Source organism: Acanthochromis polyacanthus, chromosome 13 (assembly GCF_021347895.1).
Source record: "Acanthochromis polyacanthus isolate Apoly-LR-REF ecotype Palm Island chromosome 13, KAUST_Apoly_ChrSc, whole genome shotgun sequence".
Classification (NCBI taxonomy): Eukaryota; Metazoa; Chordata; class Actinopteri; family Pomacentridae; genus Acanthochromis; species Acanthochromis polyacanthus.
Window position 1 is genome coordinate 20,377,853 of NC_067125.1, and position 17,238 is coordinate 20,395,090.

The following is a 17,238-nucleotide window of genomic DNA, read 5'->3' on the forward strand; positions in this document are numbered from 1 at the left end:
CTGGTGCAGCCATCTTTTTAATGTAACTGCACACTGTCCTTTTTCAAATAAACTTGAAAGAAAGAAAGAAAGAAATACTGTATTGAGCATATTGTTACTCAAGCAAATAAAATAAACTGTAAAATATATGTATGCCACTGGGATGTGGTATGACCCACTCGGATGTAAGTGATTCATTATTTTTGGAACAGAATTTCTGGTGTGACTAGAATTTTGAAATGAAAGACATGCATCTTCAAAGCGACAGAGAGAGCTATCTCTAAGTAGAAATCAAGCGACAGTCCGTTTAATTATGGTAAGCAACAGTAATACACCAGTGGGCAGCAGTAGCATATGTCATGCCAACAGAAAACCCAGCATGAAAGACTTCAGAACACCAGGGGCATAGCAATAATCAACACTGTATCCAGTGTATGTTTTCTCTTTTACCCTACATTTTTTCAAGTTTAGAAAGATCCCCTTTATCACAATGCAAGCTCAGAGGTCTTTTCAACACTATCTACAAAATATTTTCCGGTATCTACAATAATTACCACAAGAAGAGTTACACACTACCTGTCACTTTTCACTGTTGTAAGTCATGGTTGTATTACAGAGGTATTCCAGGCGCAGTGCCTCAAATTATGTATGTTAGTTGACTAGTGAAACTGAATTGTCCTGATCCATCATTGGGATCACTGGTTTCACCCACTACTTCAACAAGACACCATGCTTAAATGGAAGGTAGTGATGGGGAAGGCTATTCATCCCAATACAGTACCCTTTCATACGCCTCTCTCCTCAGCACCAGGAGAAACAGATGTAGTCCACACAACTGGATTTTCCTCACAACCTGTAAAAGAGACAGAGAGACACATTACACACACAGTGTGCTGACCGGTCAACCATGAACCATGAACTTCTCCAACCAAACCACATTCACATCCTGAGACAAAGAAATCCAAACATCAATCAATGTTTAGAGCACAAAAGGAGAGCAGATACAAAACACTTTCATCACTGATCTGTGAGGTATTTAACCCACAGCAGTATACGTGGCAAAACCTCTTCATCTGTACACTTGGGGTCCAGCTGGACCCCAGTAGTATTTCATCAGTTTCACATTTCTGTACCTGTCCATATCCTCTCAATATATATTTTCTTAAAATGTGTGTCATCTTTAGATACAAATATGAAAGAAACAATGAAACTTGAGTGACTTATGATGTTTTTATCCAAGAGTAAATGAAATGAGAGTAACACAACATTTTCACTATTTTCATACTTTTGTGATTTTTGGTGCAAAATCATGTGCAGGAAATAGAATTAACATGTCCCATTATACATTGATGGTACAAAGTAAGGAGACATTAATCGTTCATAGTAGAATAGCATATATAGGATCCTTTCTATTAAAACTGCCCTCTTTACCACTGGGGTCCAGGTGTGAGTGCGACTGTGATTGTGTGCCTTATTTTAAGTTACTGTATTGTTTTTAAGTTATTCTCTTGTTTTTCACTGTGAAACACTTTAGTCACCCTTTGAGCTGTTGTAAAGTGCTATAGAAATAAACTTTGATTGCCATAGTTCAGATGATTACTATTAATGATTACTGACATCTATTGCTTACAATATTAGTCTAAGAAATCCTGAACTGAAATGAAACACAATGCAACTGATGGCATTACATGAACAACAGAACACAAACACAGAAATAAAAGCTGCACAGTCCGGCTGGGCGGTGCCTTGTAGCAAGAAGATCCCCGGTTCATGTCCCGGCTTTCCTGGGATCTTTCGGCATGGAGTTTGCATGTTTTCCCTGTGCATGAGTGGATTTTCTCTGGGTTCTCTGGCTTTTTCCCACAGTCCAAAAATATGCTGAGGTTAACTGATGACTCTAAATTGCCCGTAGGTGTGAATGTGAATGTGCCTGTTTGTCTGTATATGTAGCCCTGCCACAGACTGACGACCTGTCCAGGGTGTCCCCTGTCTTCGCTCCGAGTCAGCTGGGATAGGCTCCAGCACCCCCCGTGACTGCAATTAGGATTAAGCAGTGTACAGATAATGGATGGATGCACAGTCCGGTTGGGCACTGGCTGGGGTCTGCATGGACCCCAAACAATTTTTCTATATATAAACCCCAAACCTGGTTGGAATCAAATAGGCTTTGGTTTATGTGACGGCAAATGGGTGGGTGACAACTACCTGAAGGAACTGAAAAATCCAACTTGCAAATAAAAACGTGACAAGTTATACACCCCTGGGGTCCGCATGGACCCCAGGGGTGTATAACATTCTTCAGTAACTACATTACTGAAGAATGTTAGTATCTCAGACTGTAATACTTACAGCTACTGATTGTCGAACATTTATTCTTGTTAACAAAATAAAATCAATTTAACCATAAAGCCGAGAAAAAGAAAAATGTGGAAAAAATTATGAGCTGCTTGATGAGTGTGATGTTTCACATTTAATTTATTGGTCTGCAAGAACCGGGACTTTTCTCATTATATATTAAACAATGACATTTTTGAACAATGCAAAATTTTGGACAAGAAAGTAGTAAGATCACACCATTTGCATGTTCTTAATAAATTTGATATGTAAAATTTATTATATTATATTAAATTATATTATTATTAATTTAATTCTAAGATTTGATCATTTAATTAAATTTGCTAAACCTAAATTTATCATGAATATGTTCATAATAAAGCTCCACAGGTGCTCAATGAGCTTGTGTTTACTGTCAGGATTCAGTACCATGAACAAGATTCATGAGGTGCCCTTGTGTAAATCTGCACCTGGATGAGCAGTTCTTTCTTTTCATGTGGTCAGCATGAAGAATTCGTAGCTGAAGAGCCCAAATTGGATTCTGACTGAGAACATTTTAAGCTGAAACAGTTTTAAAGACGGATGAGTCATGTTGTCATGAATGATCTATCTATCTATCTATCTATCTATCTATCTATCTATCTATCTATCTATCTATCTATCTACACACGTGGACAAAATTGTTGGTACCCCTCAGTTAAAGAAGGAAAAACCCACAATTCTCACTGAAATCACTTGAAACTCACAAAAGTAACAATAAATAAAAATTTATTGAAAATTAAATAATCAAAAACAGCCATTACTTTTGAATTGTTGATTAACATAATTATTGAAAAAAACTAATGAAACAGGCCTGGACAAAAATGATGGTACCTCTATAAAAGATTGAAAACTATTTGACCAGAGTGACATGATTAACTCAGGTGTGTCATTTAATTGACATCACAGGTGTTTCCAAACTCATAATCAGTCAGTCTGCCTATTTAAAGGGAGACAAGTAGTCACCCTGCTGTTTGGTGAAAAGGTGTGTACCACACTGAACATGGAAAACAGAAAGCGAAGGAGAGAATTGTCCCAGGACATCTGAAAAAAAATGATAGACAAACATCTTAAAGGTAAAGGCTATAAAACCATCTCTAAACAGCTTGAAGTTCCTGTGACAACAGTGGCTCATATTATTCAGAAGTTCAAGACCCACGGGACAGTAGCCAACCTCCCTGGACGTGGCCGCAAGAGGAAAATTGATGACAAACTGAAGAGACGGATCGTTGGAATTGTATCCAAAGAGCCCAGAGCAACCTCCAAAGAAATTAAAGGTGAACTCCAAGGCCAAGGTACATCAGTGTCAGATCGCACCATTCGTCGTTGTTTGAGCCAAAGTGGACTTCATGGGAGACGACCAAGGAGGACACCACTGCTGAAAAAACTCATAAAAAAGAGAGACTGGAATTTGCAAAAATGCATGTTGACAAGCCACAAAGCTTCTGGGAGAATGTCCTTTGGACAGATGAGACCAAACTGGAGCTTTTTGGTAAGGCACATCAACTCTATGTTCATAGACTCAAAAACCAAGCATACGAAGAAAAGAACACTGTCCCTACGGTGAAACATGGAGGAGGCTCAGTAATGTTTTGGGGCTGCTTTGCTGCATCTGGCACAGGGTGTCTTGAAAGTGTGCAAGGTACGATGAAATCTGAAGACTATCAAGGCATTCTGGAGAGAAATGTGCTGCCTAGTGTCAGAAAGCTTGGTCTCAGTCGCAGGTCATGGGTCTTCCAACAGGACAACGATCCAAAACACACAGCCAAAAACACCCAAGAATGGCTGAGAGAAAAGCGTTGGACTATTCTAAAGTGGCCTTCTATGAGCCCAGATCTGAATCCCATTGAACATATGTGGAAGGAGCTGAAACATGCCATTTGGAGAAGACACCCATCAAACCTGAGACAACTGGAGCTGTTTGCTCATGAGGAGTGGGCCAAAATACCTGTTGACAGCTGCAGAACGCTCATTGGCAAATACAGAAATCGTTTAATTGCAGGGATTGCCTCAAAAGGTTGTGCAACAAAATATTAAGTTATGGGTACCATCATTTTTGTCCAGCCCTATTTCATTAGTTTGTTTTTTTCAATAATTATGTTAATCAACAATTCAAAAGTGATGGCTGATTTTGATTATTTAATTTTCAATAAATTTTTATTTATTGTTACTTTTGTGAGTTTCAAGTGATTTCAGTGAGAATTGTGGGTTTTTCCTTCTTTAACTGAGGGGTACCAACAATTTTGTCCACGTGTGTGTCTATCTATCTATCTATCTATCTATCTATCTATCTATCTATCTATCCTGTCTCCCTGCCCAGGCAAGACACAAAATGTACCATAGTGCATAAGAACATCAAAAAAAGTCCAGTTCAATTCAGTTTTATTGATACAGCACATAGTATTTGGTTGATGATGGAGAACAACATCCTCAGCTATTTTGCCATTTTGACCATTTTGAGCGGCTTTTTCATAGATCTGATTGAGGTGGACAGTGGATTGAGATCATTTGTAAAGCCTCTGACTAGTGGTCTCAATGTGATAGAATTAGGTGGTGAATCATGGGACAGGACGGGCGTGGACTGTCTAAGTTTTGGGTTGCATATAGGGTTGCGTTGTAGTGGGCAATGAGGCCATCCTGTGTGGCATAAGAGGAAAACTGGGGCCTACTTTGGATTTGTTGTGTCTCTGTTAAAATTTTTCACCTTACTATGTCAAGTACTTTCAGATGACATGTGTTGTGAATGTGTGAAGGGTTAGGGTTTTCTGAAATCACTCAAGGACACAAGAGAAGATATTCATGATGTGGATGAGAATTTGTGGCCCAACAGACAGGAAGATCAGGAGCTGTAGGAAGACTGAACTGTAATTCCTACAGCACTGCATGTACAGTTTTCCCTAAAGAGACTGTCCAACGCTCACATTTCTACTTTCGTTTTTTCTTTGTGCTATGTAGCGCTGTTTTCCTTGTCAATAAATTACAACACAAACAACAAAAGCCTAAATGTGAATCTTGTCCAGTCTCTTGCAATCAGTCTCCCACACATACGAAGGTGTAACTTACAATTTACAATAATTGTCATCAAAACGTTTGTCATAGTTTACATCAGAACATCCCTCCAGAGAACACTGTTAGAATGACAACATGACTCAGCAATCTGACTCTCTTATCCATACAGTTACACAAGAACTTATCATTCTGATGACACTGACATGTTCATTGACACAGATATTTACTTTTGAGAGATGAACTAAGGATTTTGAGCCTCAGCTTTTGCAGGTGGGGTTTGGGGTATGGGGTTTTGCTATTTGTACGAATTGTTCTGAGAAATGCACTTACTGTTTTGGGGCTACACAGTGGCGTAGTGGTTAGCACTTTTGCCTTGCAGCAAGAAGATCCCTGGTTCAAATCCCAGCCTGGGATCTTTCTGTATGGAGTTTGCATGTTCTCCCTGTACATGTGTGGGTTTTCTCCAGGCACTCTGGCTTCCTCCCACAGTCCAAAAATATGCTAAGGTTAATTGATTATTCTAAATTGCCTGTAGGTGTGAATGTGAGTGTGATTGTCTGTCTGTATATGTAGCCCTGTGACAGACTGGCGACCTGTCCAGGGTGTCCCCTGCCTTCGCCCGAGTCAGCTGAGGTAGGCTCCAGCACCCCCTGCGACCCTAATGAGGATAAAGCGGTGTATAGAGAATGGATGGACTTCCTGTTTTGCAAATGTCGAGGATGATTCAAGAAATGTAACAAAGCGACTGAGGAAAAATTGTAAAATGTAGCTCAGAACCCTTTAGCTCCTCCGAGTGCAAAGGCTGTTGATGTACTTCAACACAGGTGCCAAACTCTGTATCTCACAGTTTGACACACTCAGCCCCTCTAGTCCCATCCAAGTCCCAGATTATATGTTTGGATGTCCCTTTTAGCACCCTGGCACTACATCTCCCCCACTCTCATCTGCCTTGAATGGCTCTTGGTCTAGTTCTGCATTTCCTTCAAAATTGTGCTCCTCATCTATAACTCGCTTCATGATGTTCCCTCTGTATCTGTTACTGTATCTTTTTTGTTGCTGTGAATTTCACTCTAAAGAGTATACACTGTGAGAAAGAATTAGCTGCTCTGAAAGTTTCTGTTTATTTTGGATAAGTGAGGAAAATCTGATAAAAGCTCAGGAAGACACTAACAACAATACAATAGTCCCTATTGGCACCATTCATATGTAATGCAATATTCCTTAGAAATGGGTCCAGGAGTTGATATGTTACTCAGGACAGCAAATAGGTAGACTGATTGATACAGACCCTGTAGAAGTCCATGGTGTCCACATATTCTTCATTAACCTCCAGCACTCGGTCTCCATTCCTGAGGCCACTGTGCTCTGCAGGACTCCATGGCTCCACATCTCTGATCTCAAACACCTGACTGCTCTGGTCTGCTCGCAGGTAGAAGCCAAAGCTCTGTCCCTCCAGACGCTTAAGCTGACACAGTGTGGGCATCAAGCCAGGACTGGGCTCTGTGTACATGGATAAGTAAAGATTAAAGAGGTGGCTGCTAGAAAATCAATTTTAGGAAAAAGATTTTTAGGTGAGGAGATTTAAAAAGTTGTGTTTTTAAGGCATGTGTATCAAACCTCACCAGGATCATCACTGATAACCAGCGCTGGATTATCAATTCCTTCCTTCGCATTGAAGGTGAAACTGAAGCAAGGAAAAAAATCTAAGTCATGACTATGAGACACTGCAGGGTAAATTCACATACAATTGTGTCTACTTATAGTTTTCAGATACACTTTCACTTACACTTTCTCACAGCTGATCATATAGTCTATGTAACTGTGCATTTGCATTGGATTATTACAAGTTCTTCTGTGGTATACATTCAAGTTACTATATGTTTTTACAGATACTTTACTAGTGTTTCACAGGATTGTAGCTAGCGAGGGACCTCCCTCGCTACATGTGCAAATATAATTTTTCATTACTGAACATTAAATAATGTTGTCACTGAGCATGTTTTGGTGAACTGACCTATCAACACTCTTGTCTGTTTCTCGAAAAAATGAACACCTGTTGTTCTTTGGATATTGTAGTATCCACAGTTGTGTGCACAGATACAGGGTTCTGACAATGAAAACACAACACACTGCTACTATTCTCCATTTAGTCTGACATCTGTCATTATCAAGGGTGGAGGCAGAAATGTCAGATTTCTGGCACAAAAGACATTTTCATTTATTTGAACAAAACTTACCACTGCTTACCACAGGCATATACATATAGTTTTTAAACAGCACTAACTTGTCTTCATCATACTACTACTGCTGCTGTGTTAAAAACTAAACTCACCGTGGAAATTCCACTGCATCCTGGCAGTCTGGGGAAGAGACAGTGATTGAGTAAGATGCTTGTACTTTCCTGCAGCCACAGACAGCTGCACCTTGCTCTGTCGTCCAATGTCCCACACCTTTGTGCACAATGTGTGATTTATCAATGAGCAACACAAAATATAGAAGTTACGTCATCCCCTCACATAGGCAGAATGGCTATGTGACTAAACCTCTAGTCACAGGGCTTAGTCCAAGCAGCCCATCACACTAAAAGTAGATCAGCTAGAATGCCATTAGCTCATACGCTCATAGTAAAAGTTTCAGTTTCAGTCCATTTAGGCTAAACATAGAATATAGTTCAAGACACTTTATATTCTGACAGCTAGAATTACCAGACAAATCACAGCAATGGCTAAAGGCCACCAGCAACTGTCAAAAACTACCACTATAATCACCCTACCAAACATGTAAACAGTGGACCACACCACTAAATTTTAGACTGCACTTTCAGCAGTTGGCTACATATTCTTATATGACCCAATCAAAACTTTCTGTGGCATCTCAATTGCCTCAGTCCCATTGTAAAAATCAACACTTATCTTATACCTGGCTTTGCAAAAGTTCTGTTAGACTTGCAAAATACAAGCAAAATGAACACAAAGATTTTTTGGTGCAATAAGATATTTTTTTATTTTCCAAATATTTCAATATATGTGTTAATGATAATATTAATCAGAAATGTGGCCACCCAGAAGTTTTATGTTATTGCACCAAAAAATCTTTGTGTTCTTTTTCGTGAATGTCTCAACAAGTGTAACAGAACTTTTGCAAAGCCCAGTACTTTTAAGTTTGTTCTGGATCTTCGTCAGTATTGTCTCTGTGGAGGCATTTTTGAGTTTGAAGTGTTGTCTTTGGGCTAAGTTGGTACTAAGAAGCCCAAGATTGTCCTGAAACATGTAATCTCAATTTACAGTGTACAGGGTGACCCAAAAGTTTGGAAACAAAGTTTAACTGCAGTGTCTATTTGAGTTGGGGGTGCATGAATTCACTCTTATTTAACCCATTTTTGTTATAGCATAATAAAATAACTTAAAAGCATAGTATTTGCCGAGTGCAACAACTTGGAAGAAAATTAATAGAACCATAAGGTGCAGGTATGCTGGAGCATAACTTCAAAATGCAGGCCATCAGCGTCAGATTTCAAAACTCTTGATGGTAAAGTATCTGGCAGTTTTAATTTTTTTAAACATCAAAAAGTACTATGAGGCAACATTTACTGGCCAGTTTGAGGAACCTTCCTAAGCATGAATGAAGATGATACCAGTGTAATTCCAGTGTAATGTAATTCCAGATGATACCAGTGTAACCAGTTGGTGGAAAGAAACGTTCACGTCTTTGTATAAGAAACAAACATGAACATGTCGAAATATGTTTGTTTTACACTAATCTGATACTCTTCTGAATATATCTGTGGTACTGATTTATTGAAATAACATATATTATGTGGATTATAGCCTTTTTATTTGTTTCCAAACTTTTGGGTCACCCTGTATGGTGCACTTTGTAACTCCGTGGATCACTCATGCACTAGATCTGTGAGAACAGATCATCTGGCTGTTTGTAAACACAGATTTTCTGAGAGAAAACTAGCAGATTGTCAGAAGTTAAAAAGCTTAATCCTGCAGTCCTTTCTGATTTCAGTACACCGAACCTCATCTGCTACATATCACAAAGGAACTGAATAATAATTCAGATTACATGCAATAGATAGGAAGAGATGAGGACCTTCCTACACTCTAATTCAGTCAGTTTTTAAATATTGTCTGTTTCTCTAAGACATTTAGATGCAATATACATAGAGCAAAATGCAAAACAAGTTATAAAAAGAAATTCATAAAGCTATAAAACAGGCATAGAAGAAGGTGTGCCAGACTTATCTTTCAATAAGATAAAGAGGAAACTGTACCTTTTTTATCCAATACTGCAGGGCATTACAAGCAACACATTAACATAACATTGTTTCTTAACTACTATATGAGCCAACAAGGTCGTATCACAAATCACTATAATGTTTGATACTGTGTTTCATGAATATATTTCTTCCTCTCTAATTTATATAGACACTCACTGGCCACTTTATTAGGTACACCTTGCTAGTAAAAGGTTGGACCCCCTTTCATCTTCAGAACTGCCTTAATTCTTCATGGCATACTTTCAATAAGGTATTGGACATATTCCTCAGAGATTTTGGTCCTTATTGACAAGATAGCATCATGCAGTTGCTCCAGATTTGTCGGCTACACATCCATGATGTGACTCTCCCGTTCTACCATGTCCCAAACGTGCTCTATTGGATTGAGATCTGGTGACTGTGGAGGTCATTGTAGTACAGTGAACTCATTGTCATGTTTAAGAAACCAGTTTGAGATGATCTGAGCTTTGTGACATGGAGCATTATCCTGCTGGAAGTAACATCAGAAGATGGTACACTGTGGTCATAAAGGGATGGACATGGTTAGCAACAATACTCAGTTAGACCGTGGCTTTTAAAGATGCTCAGTCTGTACTAAGAAACCCAAACTGTGCCAAGAAAATATCCCCACATATCATTTCACCACCACCATCAGCCTAAGGCAGCAAAAACATTGCATTCTAACAAGATGATGGATGTTATTCATTTCACCTGTCCATGGTCATAATGTTGTGACAATAAAATTATGACAAGGTCATCCTAAAGGAAGATGGAGCAGCTGCTATCAAACAACTTGGTTTTCTACCCTTTCCTTTCCTACTTGCCCTCTTCTTTAGGTTATTTCTCCACATTATAAATTGCAACAAAAATGAACATTTTCTGAAGAATATGTTTTAAAATTTGCTTATATGTTACACTTGCTAGCTATTGCAAAAAAAAAAAAAATTGCAGGAAATACAATAACTGGCAGTCAAACATTGTGTCAAATGGTATACTTTTCTGTGTAGTAATACACACAAAAAAAGGAAATGAACTGGTAAAAGCTATATCTGTAGAAATGCTAGTTATTACTCAGGCAAACAATGAATTGGCCAACAGCTGGTTTGCATGCAAGACTGACTGTCCAGGCTACTAATCTGACTGTGCTCGATACATGGTACATTATCTGATAAAGGGAAGTAATTTCCTGGGTTTGCCTAGAGCCATGACATTTGTTCCTGACCGTCCACACACAGAGAAAACACCCTCTAAAAAAGGAAAGAAACTTGTTCTGATTTCAAAGTCTCCTGACTTTGACATACTTTCTGTGTAGTCATTATTGTGCTAATGTCAGCACCTCAGCTCACTTCTTTGTTATTCATCATGCATGTATTACTGTTGTTGGTAGAAAAACGCTGCCAGAACCAACAGCACCTGTGTGAACATTTACCTAGTAACCTTCAACCAACGCTAAGTAACAAACCAAGTAAAGTCACTGTGTTTAAATAAATCTGTGATGTTTAAATAAATCAAACATCACAGTTGATGGATACAACAGACCAATGACTTTCAACAAACCACCACAAACAAGTAGCCAGCACAAAGACTTTGCCTTCAAACGCAACGCAAAGTTAATACTAGCTTACCACTTCACCATGGGTAACCACAGTCATTAAAATTTCTTTGCAAGGTGAATTATACTACCAAGCAGTAAGGCCGTTCACGTTTGTAAAGTCAGTTCATAAAAAGTCATGTGTTTAAGAAGCAGAAATAGAAAAGTTTACCTGTGGAGGACCTCATGGAGTCCAGAGTGTGTGTCTGCATCTGCTCAGACTGAGACTAAGCAGACAAGGTTCACAGCACACGTAGACAATAAAAGACTCCATCAGCAGGTGAGACTCCTTCTGGGTTAAACATTTACTGAGTGTTAGAAAATGGGTGCTGAATGTGGCACATTGTTAAGGAAAAGACATCAGTGTGACAAAATAGCCTCTAAAATCTGAGTACATTGGTCAGTTATTAGCACATCTGAAATCAGTCAATCAAACCCAATGTAAACCAATGCCTCTAAGAATCTAAAAAGGCCTCTGTCCTTCTTAAAAATGAGTTTTACCCCAAATATTGTTCAGTGCAGAAGGGTCAATTGAAATAGCTGTTGATTAGATCAGTTAAGATTACTTCATGTTCTGATGTCTTGAATTGGAAAACAACCAGTTCTGTCAGTTATATCGCCCAGCTGCCCCTTGCTGTGAGTTTTTATTTGAATTCTCAGAGTTCTTGGCTGATTCAGTGCTCAGTTCAGAAAAAGTCACTACGACTTTAATATCCATGTGGATAATGAGAATGTCAGTCTCAACTCTGCATTTAGTTTGTTCTTAAACTCAGTTGTTTTTCTCAAAATGTAAATAAACCAACTCCCTCTTTCAATCACGACCTCAAACTTGTTTTTACATATGGCATAGAAATTGAACATCTGTTTTTCTACAGAACCCTTGAACCCTCCATTTACTTTAGTGACATGCCCACACAATGGAGAGTAGCTCCTCTAATGTTGCTCCCACACAGGTGGATAATCTTGTTGATAAGACTTAAGCCTCATTGCATACATCAATTGCCCTTCAGTATCAATTGATGTTTGCAAATAAAAATAAGTCAAATTATAAAAGACTAACTCCATGGTGTAATTCACAACTGTGCATCATAAATCAGACTTCTTAAAGACCAGAAAGGCAGTGGCATGAAAATAATTGGGAAGAACCTCATCTAGCCTGGAAAAACAGTTTTATCACATATAAAAAAGCGATTCATAGGACAAGAGCTGGTTGTTATTCATCTCTAATAGAGGAACAACCCCAGGTTCCTTTTCAGCAGAGCACCAGGCTGACAAAGAGTCACACATTCACATTGAGTCCAGTTTGTTCATGTTAATGATTAGTCTTCCACTAACACCAGAGTTAGCTTCTGTGTTAGGACCCAGTGCTAACACTGGGTTCTGTGTTAGGACCAATATTATTTACAGTCAGGTCCATATTTGGACATTGATACAATTTTGAGCACCTGGCTTTGATCAGCATCAATTCACCTACAGGTCCAACAGATCCACAGACGATGCCATCTCCATCACCCTCCACATCGCTCTCAGTCAAGCTGACAACCCCAACACATATTTTAGAATGCTGTTTGTTGACTTCAGCTCGGCATTTAACTCCATCAGATCCAGCAGACTCATCAACAAACTGCAGACACTCCAACTTGGAACTTCCCTCTGTCTGTGGATCAAGGACTTCCTGACGAACAGACCCCAGCATGTCAGAATGGTAGGGGTGTAACGAAATGGTCAACTCATGAAACGATACAAAATACGAAACAGTGCTCACGATACAAAATACTCACGATATGAAATAAAGATTAAAGAAAATCCCCAACAGTAGGAAGTTATGCAAACATACAAAAAATAATGCTGCATCAGTACAAAATAAATGCTCTTTGAAAAAAACCAAATTGTAGTTTTTTCCCCTTGTTTAGACTACAGTGCAAATACAAACATAAAATCTCAATAAAAAAAGTGCTTTGTTGTAATAATCAGGATAACTACATTCTTGAATGAAAAGGAAAACAAATAGCAGTCCCAGGACCTGCAGTCTAGACCAATAAATGTCTGAACTGTGAACTAGTTGTACTCGCCGCAGTATACAGCGAACTGTAGCGGCATATTTGCACACGGTTTTTGTTTTATCCGCAATCTTCTCACCATTCTCTCGTTGTTTACATAGGAAGCCAAAATAGGTCCACACGATCGATTTATTTGACGAAGGCGCGTCAGCTAATTCCTCAACCTCGTCTTCCTCTGTTTTGAAGCGAGTGTTTTGCTACGGTAGGCGAGGAGGGTCAAAAATCATCAGTCTCAGTGGTGCACAGCGCCCCTTCGCATTTTTTATTTCGTTCTTTTTTTTCGTGGCACAACATTTTGCTACACCTCTACAAAATGGTCACCTCCACATCCTCCACCATCGTCCTTAATACTAGTGTTCCTCAAGGCTGTGTACTGAGTTCAGTCTTGTACATACTGTACACTTATGACTGTGTCGCTACTCATGGCTCCAATACCCTTATCAAATTTGCGGATGATACAACCATTGTGGGCCTCATCAAAAACAGTTATGAGACACCATACAGGGAAGAGATCCAGGTGCTGGCCGTCTGGTGAAGTGACAACCACCTCAGCCTCAACACCAGAACACAAAAGAAGTCATTATTGATTTCTGGAAGTTGAGGACCACACCACACTCAGGCCTGAGCATCAATGGGGAGGAAGTGGAACGAGTCACCAGCTTTAAGTTTCTTGGTCTGTACATCTCAGAGGACCTGGGCTGGAGTGTGAACACCACCCACATCATCAAAACGTCCAGCAGCATCTCTTCTTTCTGAGAACACTGAGGAACAAACTCCCTCCACCTCTGCTAAAAAATTTCTACCACTGCACAATAGTGTCCTCACCTATGGCTGTACGGTGTGGTAAGCCAGCTGCACTGTATCTGAAAAGAAACAACTGTAGCAGGTAATCAAGATGGCTCAGTGGATCATTGGCTCCCCACTTCCATGCCTAGAGGAGATCTATTCCAGCCATCTCCTCCGACGGGCCAAAAAGATCCGGGATCATTGTACCAGCTTTATGACAATGAAACTTCTAGTCTTATCTTAAATATTGCACCTGAGAAATGATTTTGACTCTGTACAGCACCATAATGGATTTGAAATGAAACAATCAAGGTGTGCTTTAAGTGCAGACTTTCAGTTTTAATTAGATGGTATTTACATCAGAACCAGGTGAACGGTGTAAGAATTACAACACAAATATGTGCCATCCACCTATTTAAGGGAACAAAAGTAATTGGACAATTAGCTGCTCAGCTGTTCCATGACCAGGCGTGTGTTATTCCCTCATTATTTCATTTACAAGGAGCAGATAAAAGGTCTTGAGTTCATTTCAAGTGTAGTATTTACATTTGTAATCTGTTGAGGTCCACTCTGAATATGAAGTCCAAAGAGCGTCACTATCAGTGAAGCAAGCCATCATTAGGCTGAAAAATCCAAACAAACCCATCAGAGAGATAGCAAAAAAATTAGGTGTGGCCGTATGGCATCAAATTTGGGTCAAAAGTCGCGCGCACGCAACACTCTCTCTCGCGCGAGAAACATGTACCCCGCGCGAGCGGAAAAAAGTCTCCACGGGCGCAAAAAACACTCTGAGCGCGCATGGCAATGTCTCCGCGCGCGAGGAGCCTCTTACGCGCGTGGAGACATTGCCACTCGTCCGTGTATGGTGCCATAATTATCCGTGGAGCTCTGATTTACGCGCGCGGAGAGAAGACTTTTGACCCTTTGTGGGCGGATACCAGTGCTCGCCACAATCTCCCTATGATTGGCTGTCTGTGACAGCAAGAACTCACCCCCCATGTGGGTACAGTCAGCTGGAGCCCCTTTGATGTTGCTGCCGCTGTTCTGCAGCTCCGCCGAACACACACAGAACCGAGCCCGGATCTCCAACTGCCGGTGGGTGAGTGTCTCCACGTATTTCTGGCTCTAAACGGGAGGTCTCAGTGCTCCATTGCGGGGCTGTCAGCCTTTACTACAGCGATTAGACATTAATTAGCTCCATTGCTAACGGCAGTTACCCAGGTGGACTGACCGGAATTGGCCCAGAAGCCCAGCGTGTCTACTCCAGTGATTCTGACAGGGAGTTCAAGAGTGATTCTATAATTAGGGGTACATTTCAAGTCCATGGGGTGTAGACACGCTGGGTTTCTGGGCCGATTCTGATCAGTCCACCTGGGGTTCTTGCCGTCATAGGGAGGTTGTGGCGAGCACTGGTATCCACCCGCAAAGTGTCAAAAGTCTTCTCCCCGCGCGCGTAGATCAGAGCTCCATGCACACAGGAGGACAGTTTCGTGAGACACTGGACGCACGGAGCTTGGTCTGCACACGCATTGCCACGCATGCGCAGAGTGTTTTTTGCGCCCGTGGAGACTTTTTTCCGCTCGTGCGGGGTACGTGTTGCGCGCGCACGACTTTTGACCCAAATTTGACGCCATATGGCCATATCAACTTTTTTTCCCCCATATATTATTTATAGGTTTTCTGGTTACAAAGAAAGCAATCAAGGGAAAACAAACAAGTAACAGTGAACACATACACCCATCCCTCTCCCCAGCCCAAAAGAATAACAATATTAATAATAATAATAATAATAAAACAAAGAAAGCATACATATGTATATATATATATATATATATATATATATATTATATGTACACACACATACATGCATATATGTATATATGTATATATGTGTGTATGTGTACACACACACACACACACATACACACACACACACACACACACACACACACACACACACACACACACACACACACAAAGAGATTGGTACATTCTTAAAAAGAAACAAGACTGCACTGGTGGGCTCAGCAACACCAAAAGACATGGGAAACAAATGTGGTGGATGACAGAAGAATCCTTTCCCTGGTCAAGGAAAACCAACAGATTCACAACAGCTGTCCAGATCAAGAACACTCTCCAGGAGGTTAGGGTGTCTGTGTCAACATCAACAATTAAGAGACAACTTCACCAGAGTGACTGGTTCTCTAATGTTTATTGAAGATATGACTTCTGACAAAATCAGCAAGATGAATTCTGAAGTGTTTTGGGCTCATTGGATGGTGCTTCATGGTGCATGGTTCCGAGTGAAGACTTTAGTTTCTTCACTCCTGAATCAGTTTTCGTGGTTTGACCGACACTGTGACGTAGAGGAACCGATAAAACCTGAAGAAAGCAGATCAAACCAGGTAACAGTCAAAGAGTTCAGGTAAGAAAAGTCTCCAGAGCTTCATCAGTACCAGAGACTTCCACGGTTCTCAGTGTTTCCTGTCTTCAAAGCGTCCACAACCAGAACGTTTCACCCAGAGCTTCGTCTTGTTTGTCGCCACATTCGTTGGGTTAGAAGACTGAATGATGCATTTTAAGGCCTTCGGGCGTCATGAGGTCTGGTTGCTATGACAACCGGACAATGACCTGAAGTATACTGCGAAAACAACCAAAGAGCCTTTTAAGAGAAAAAAGTGGAATGTTCTTCAATGGCCAAGTCAGTCACCGGACCTGAATCTAATTGAGCTGCATTTCAATTCAGTTAAAGTTTACTAACATCGCGCCAATTACAAGCGCCAAGAACAAGCAGCAAGTAAAGTGAAGACAGCAGCACTTGCCTGCTGGGTTTTGGTCACCAGGGACCAAAACCCATCGTCTGGTAATTTCTAAGGATTTGTGTCTCTCTCAAAGTTCTGTGTTTGTTCTCTCTGCAGGTATCTCCGGATATAGCTACACATCTCTGATCTGAAATATCTGGCCTCACCGACCTCCAAAATGTTCAAGGGTGGGGGACTGGTTCCTTACCACCATCATGCTAATAGCAAATCCAAAGGAAACTCTGGATTGTTTAGTTCTTTGTTCTTTGACTAAAATTTGTAAGGTCTTTACTTTTCTATGTGAAGTGCTACGTGAAGCGCCAATTCCCAACAAATGTTGAGAATTGGTGCTCT

The 17,238-nt window shown here is 40.3% G+C and overlaps 1 protein-coding gene across 4 annotated transcripts in view; it reads right to left on the reverse strand.

The window, feature by feature from the left end:
- The window catches only part of LOC110969630 (Na(+)/H(+) exchange regulatory cofactor NHE-RF3-like), a 67,975-nt gene that overhangs the window by 39,135 nt on the left and 11,602 nt on the right, over window positions 1-17,238 (reverse strand). For 2 of the 4 annotated variants that reach the window (XR_007946103.1, XM_051958335.1), the window contains exons 2-5: window positions 7,694-7,721; window positions 6,984-7,045; window positions 6,650-6,861; window positions 761-832 (exon numbers count right to left, since the gene is read on the reverse strand). Coding sequence is in view for 3 of the 4 variants with exons in the window: in XM_051958335.1 (XP_051814295.1) it covers window positions 761-832; window positions 6,650-6,844 (267 nt within the window). In the remaining variant the exon portion in view is untranslated. Of the gene's footprint in view, window positions 1-760; window positions 833-6,649; window positions 6,862-6,983; window positions 7,046-7,693; window positions 7,722-17,238 lie in introns of those variants that run through there. The other 2 variants (XM_051958333.1, XM_051958334.1) reach the window with 2 other exon arrangements.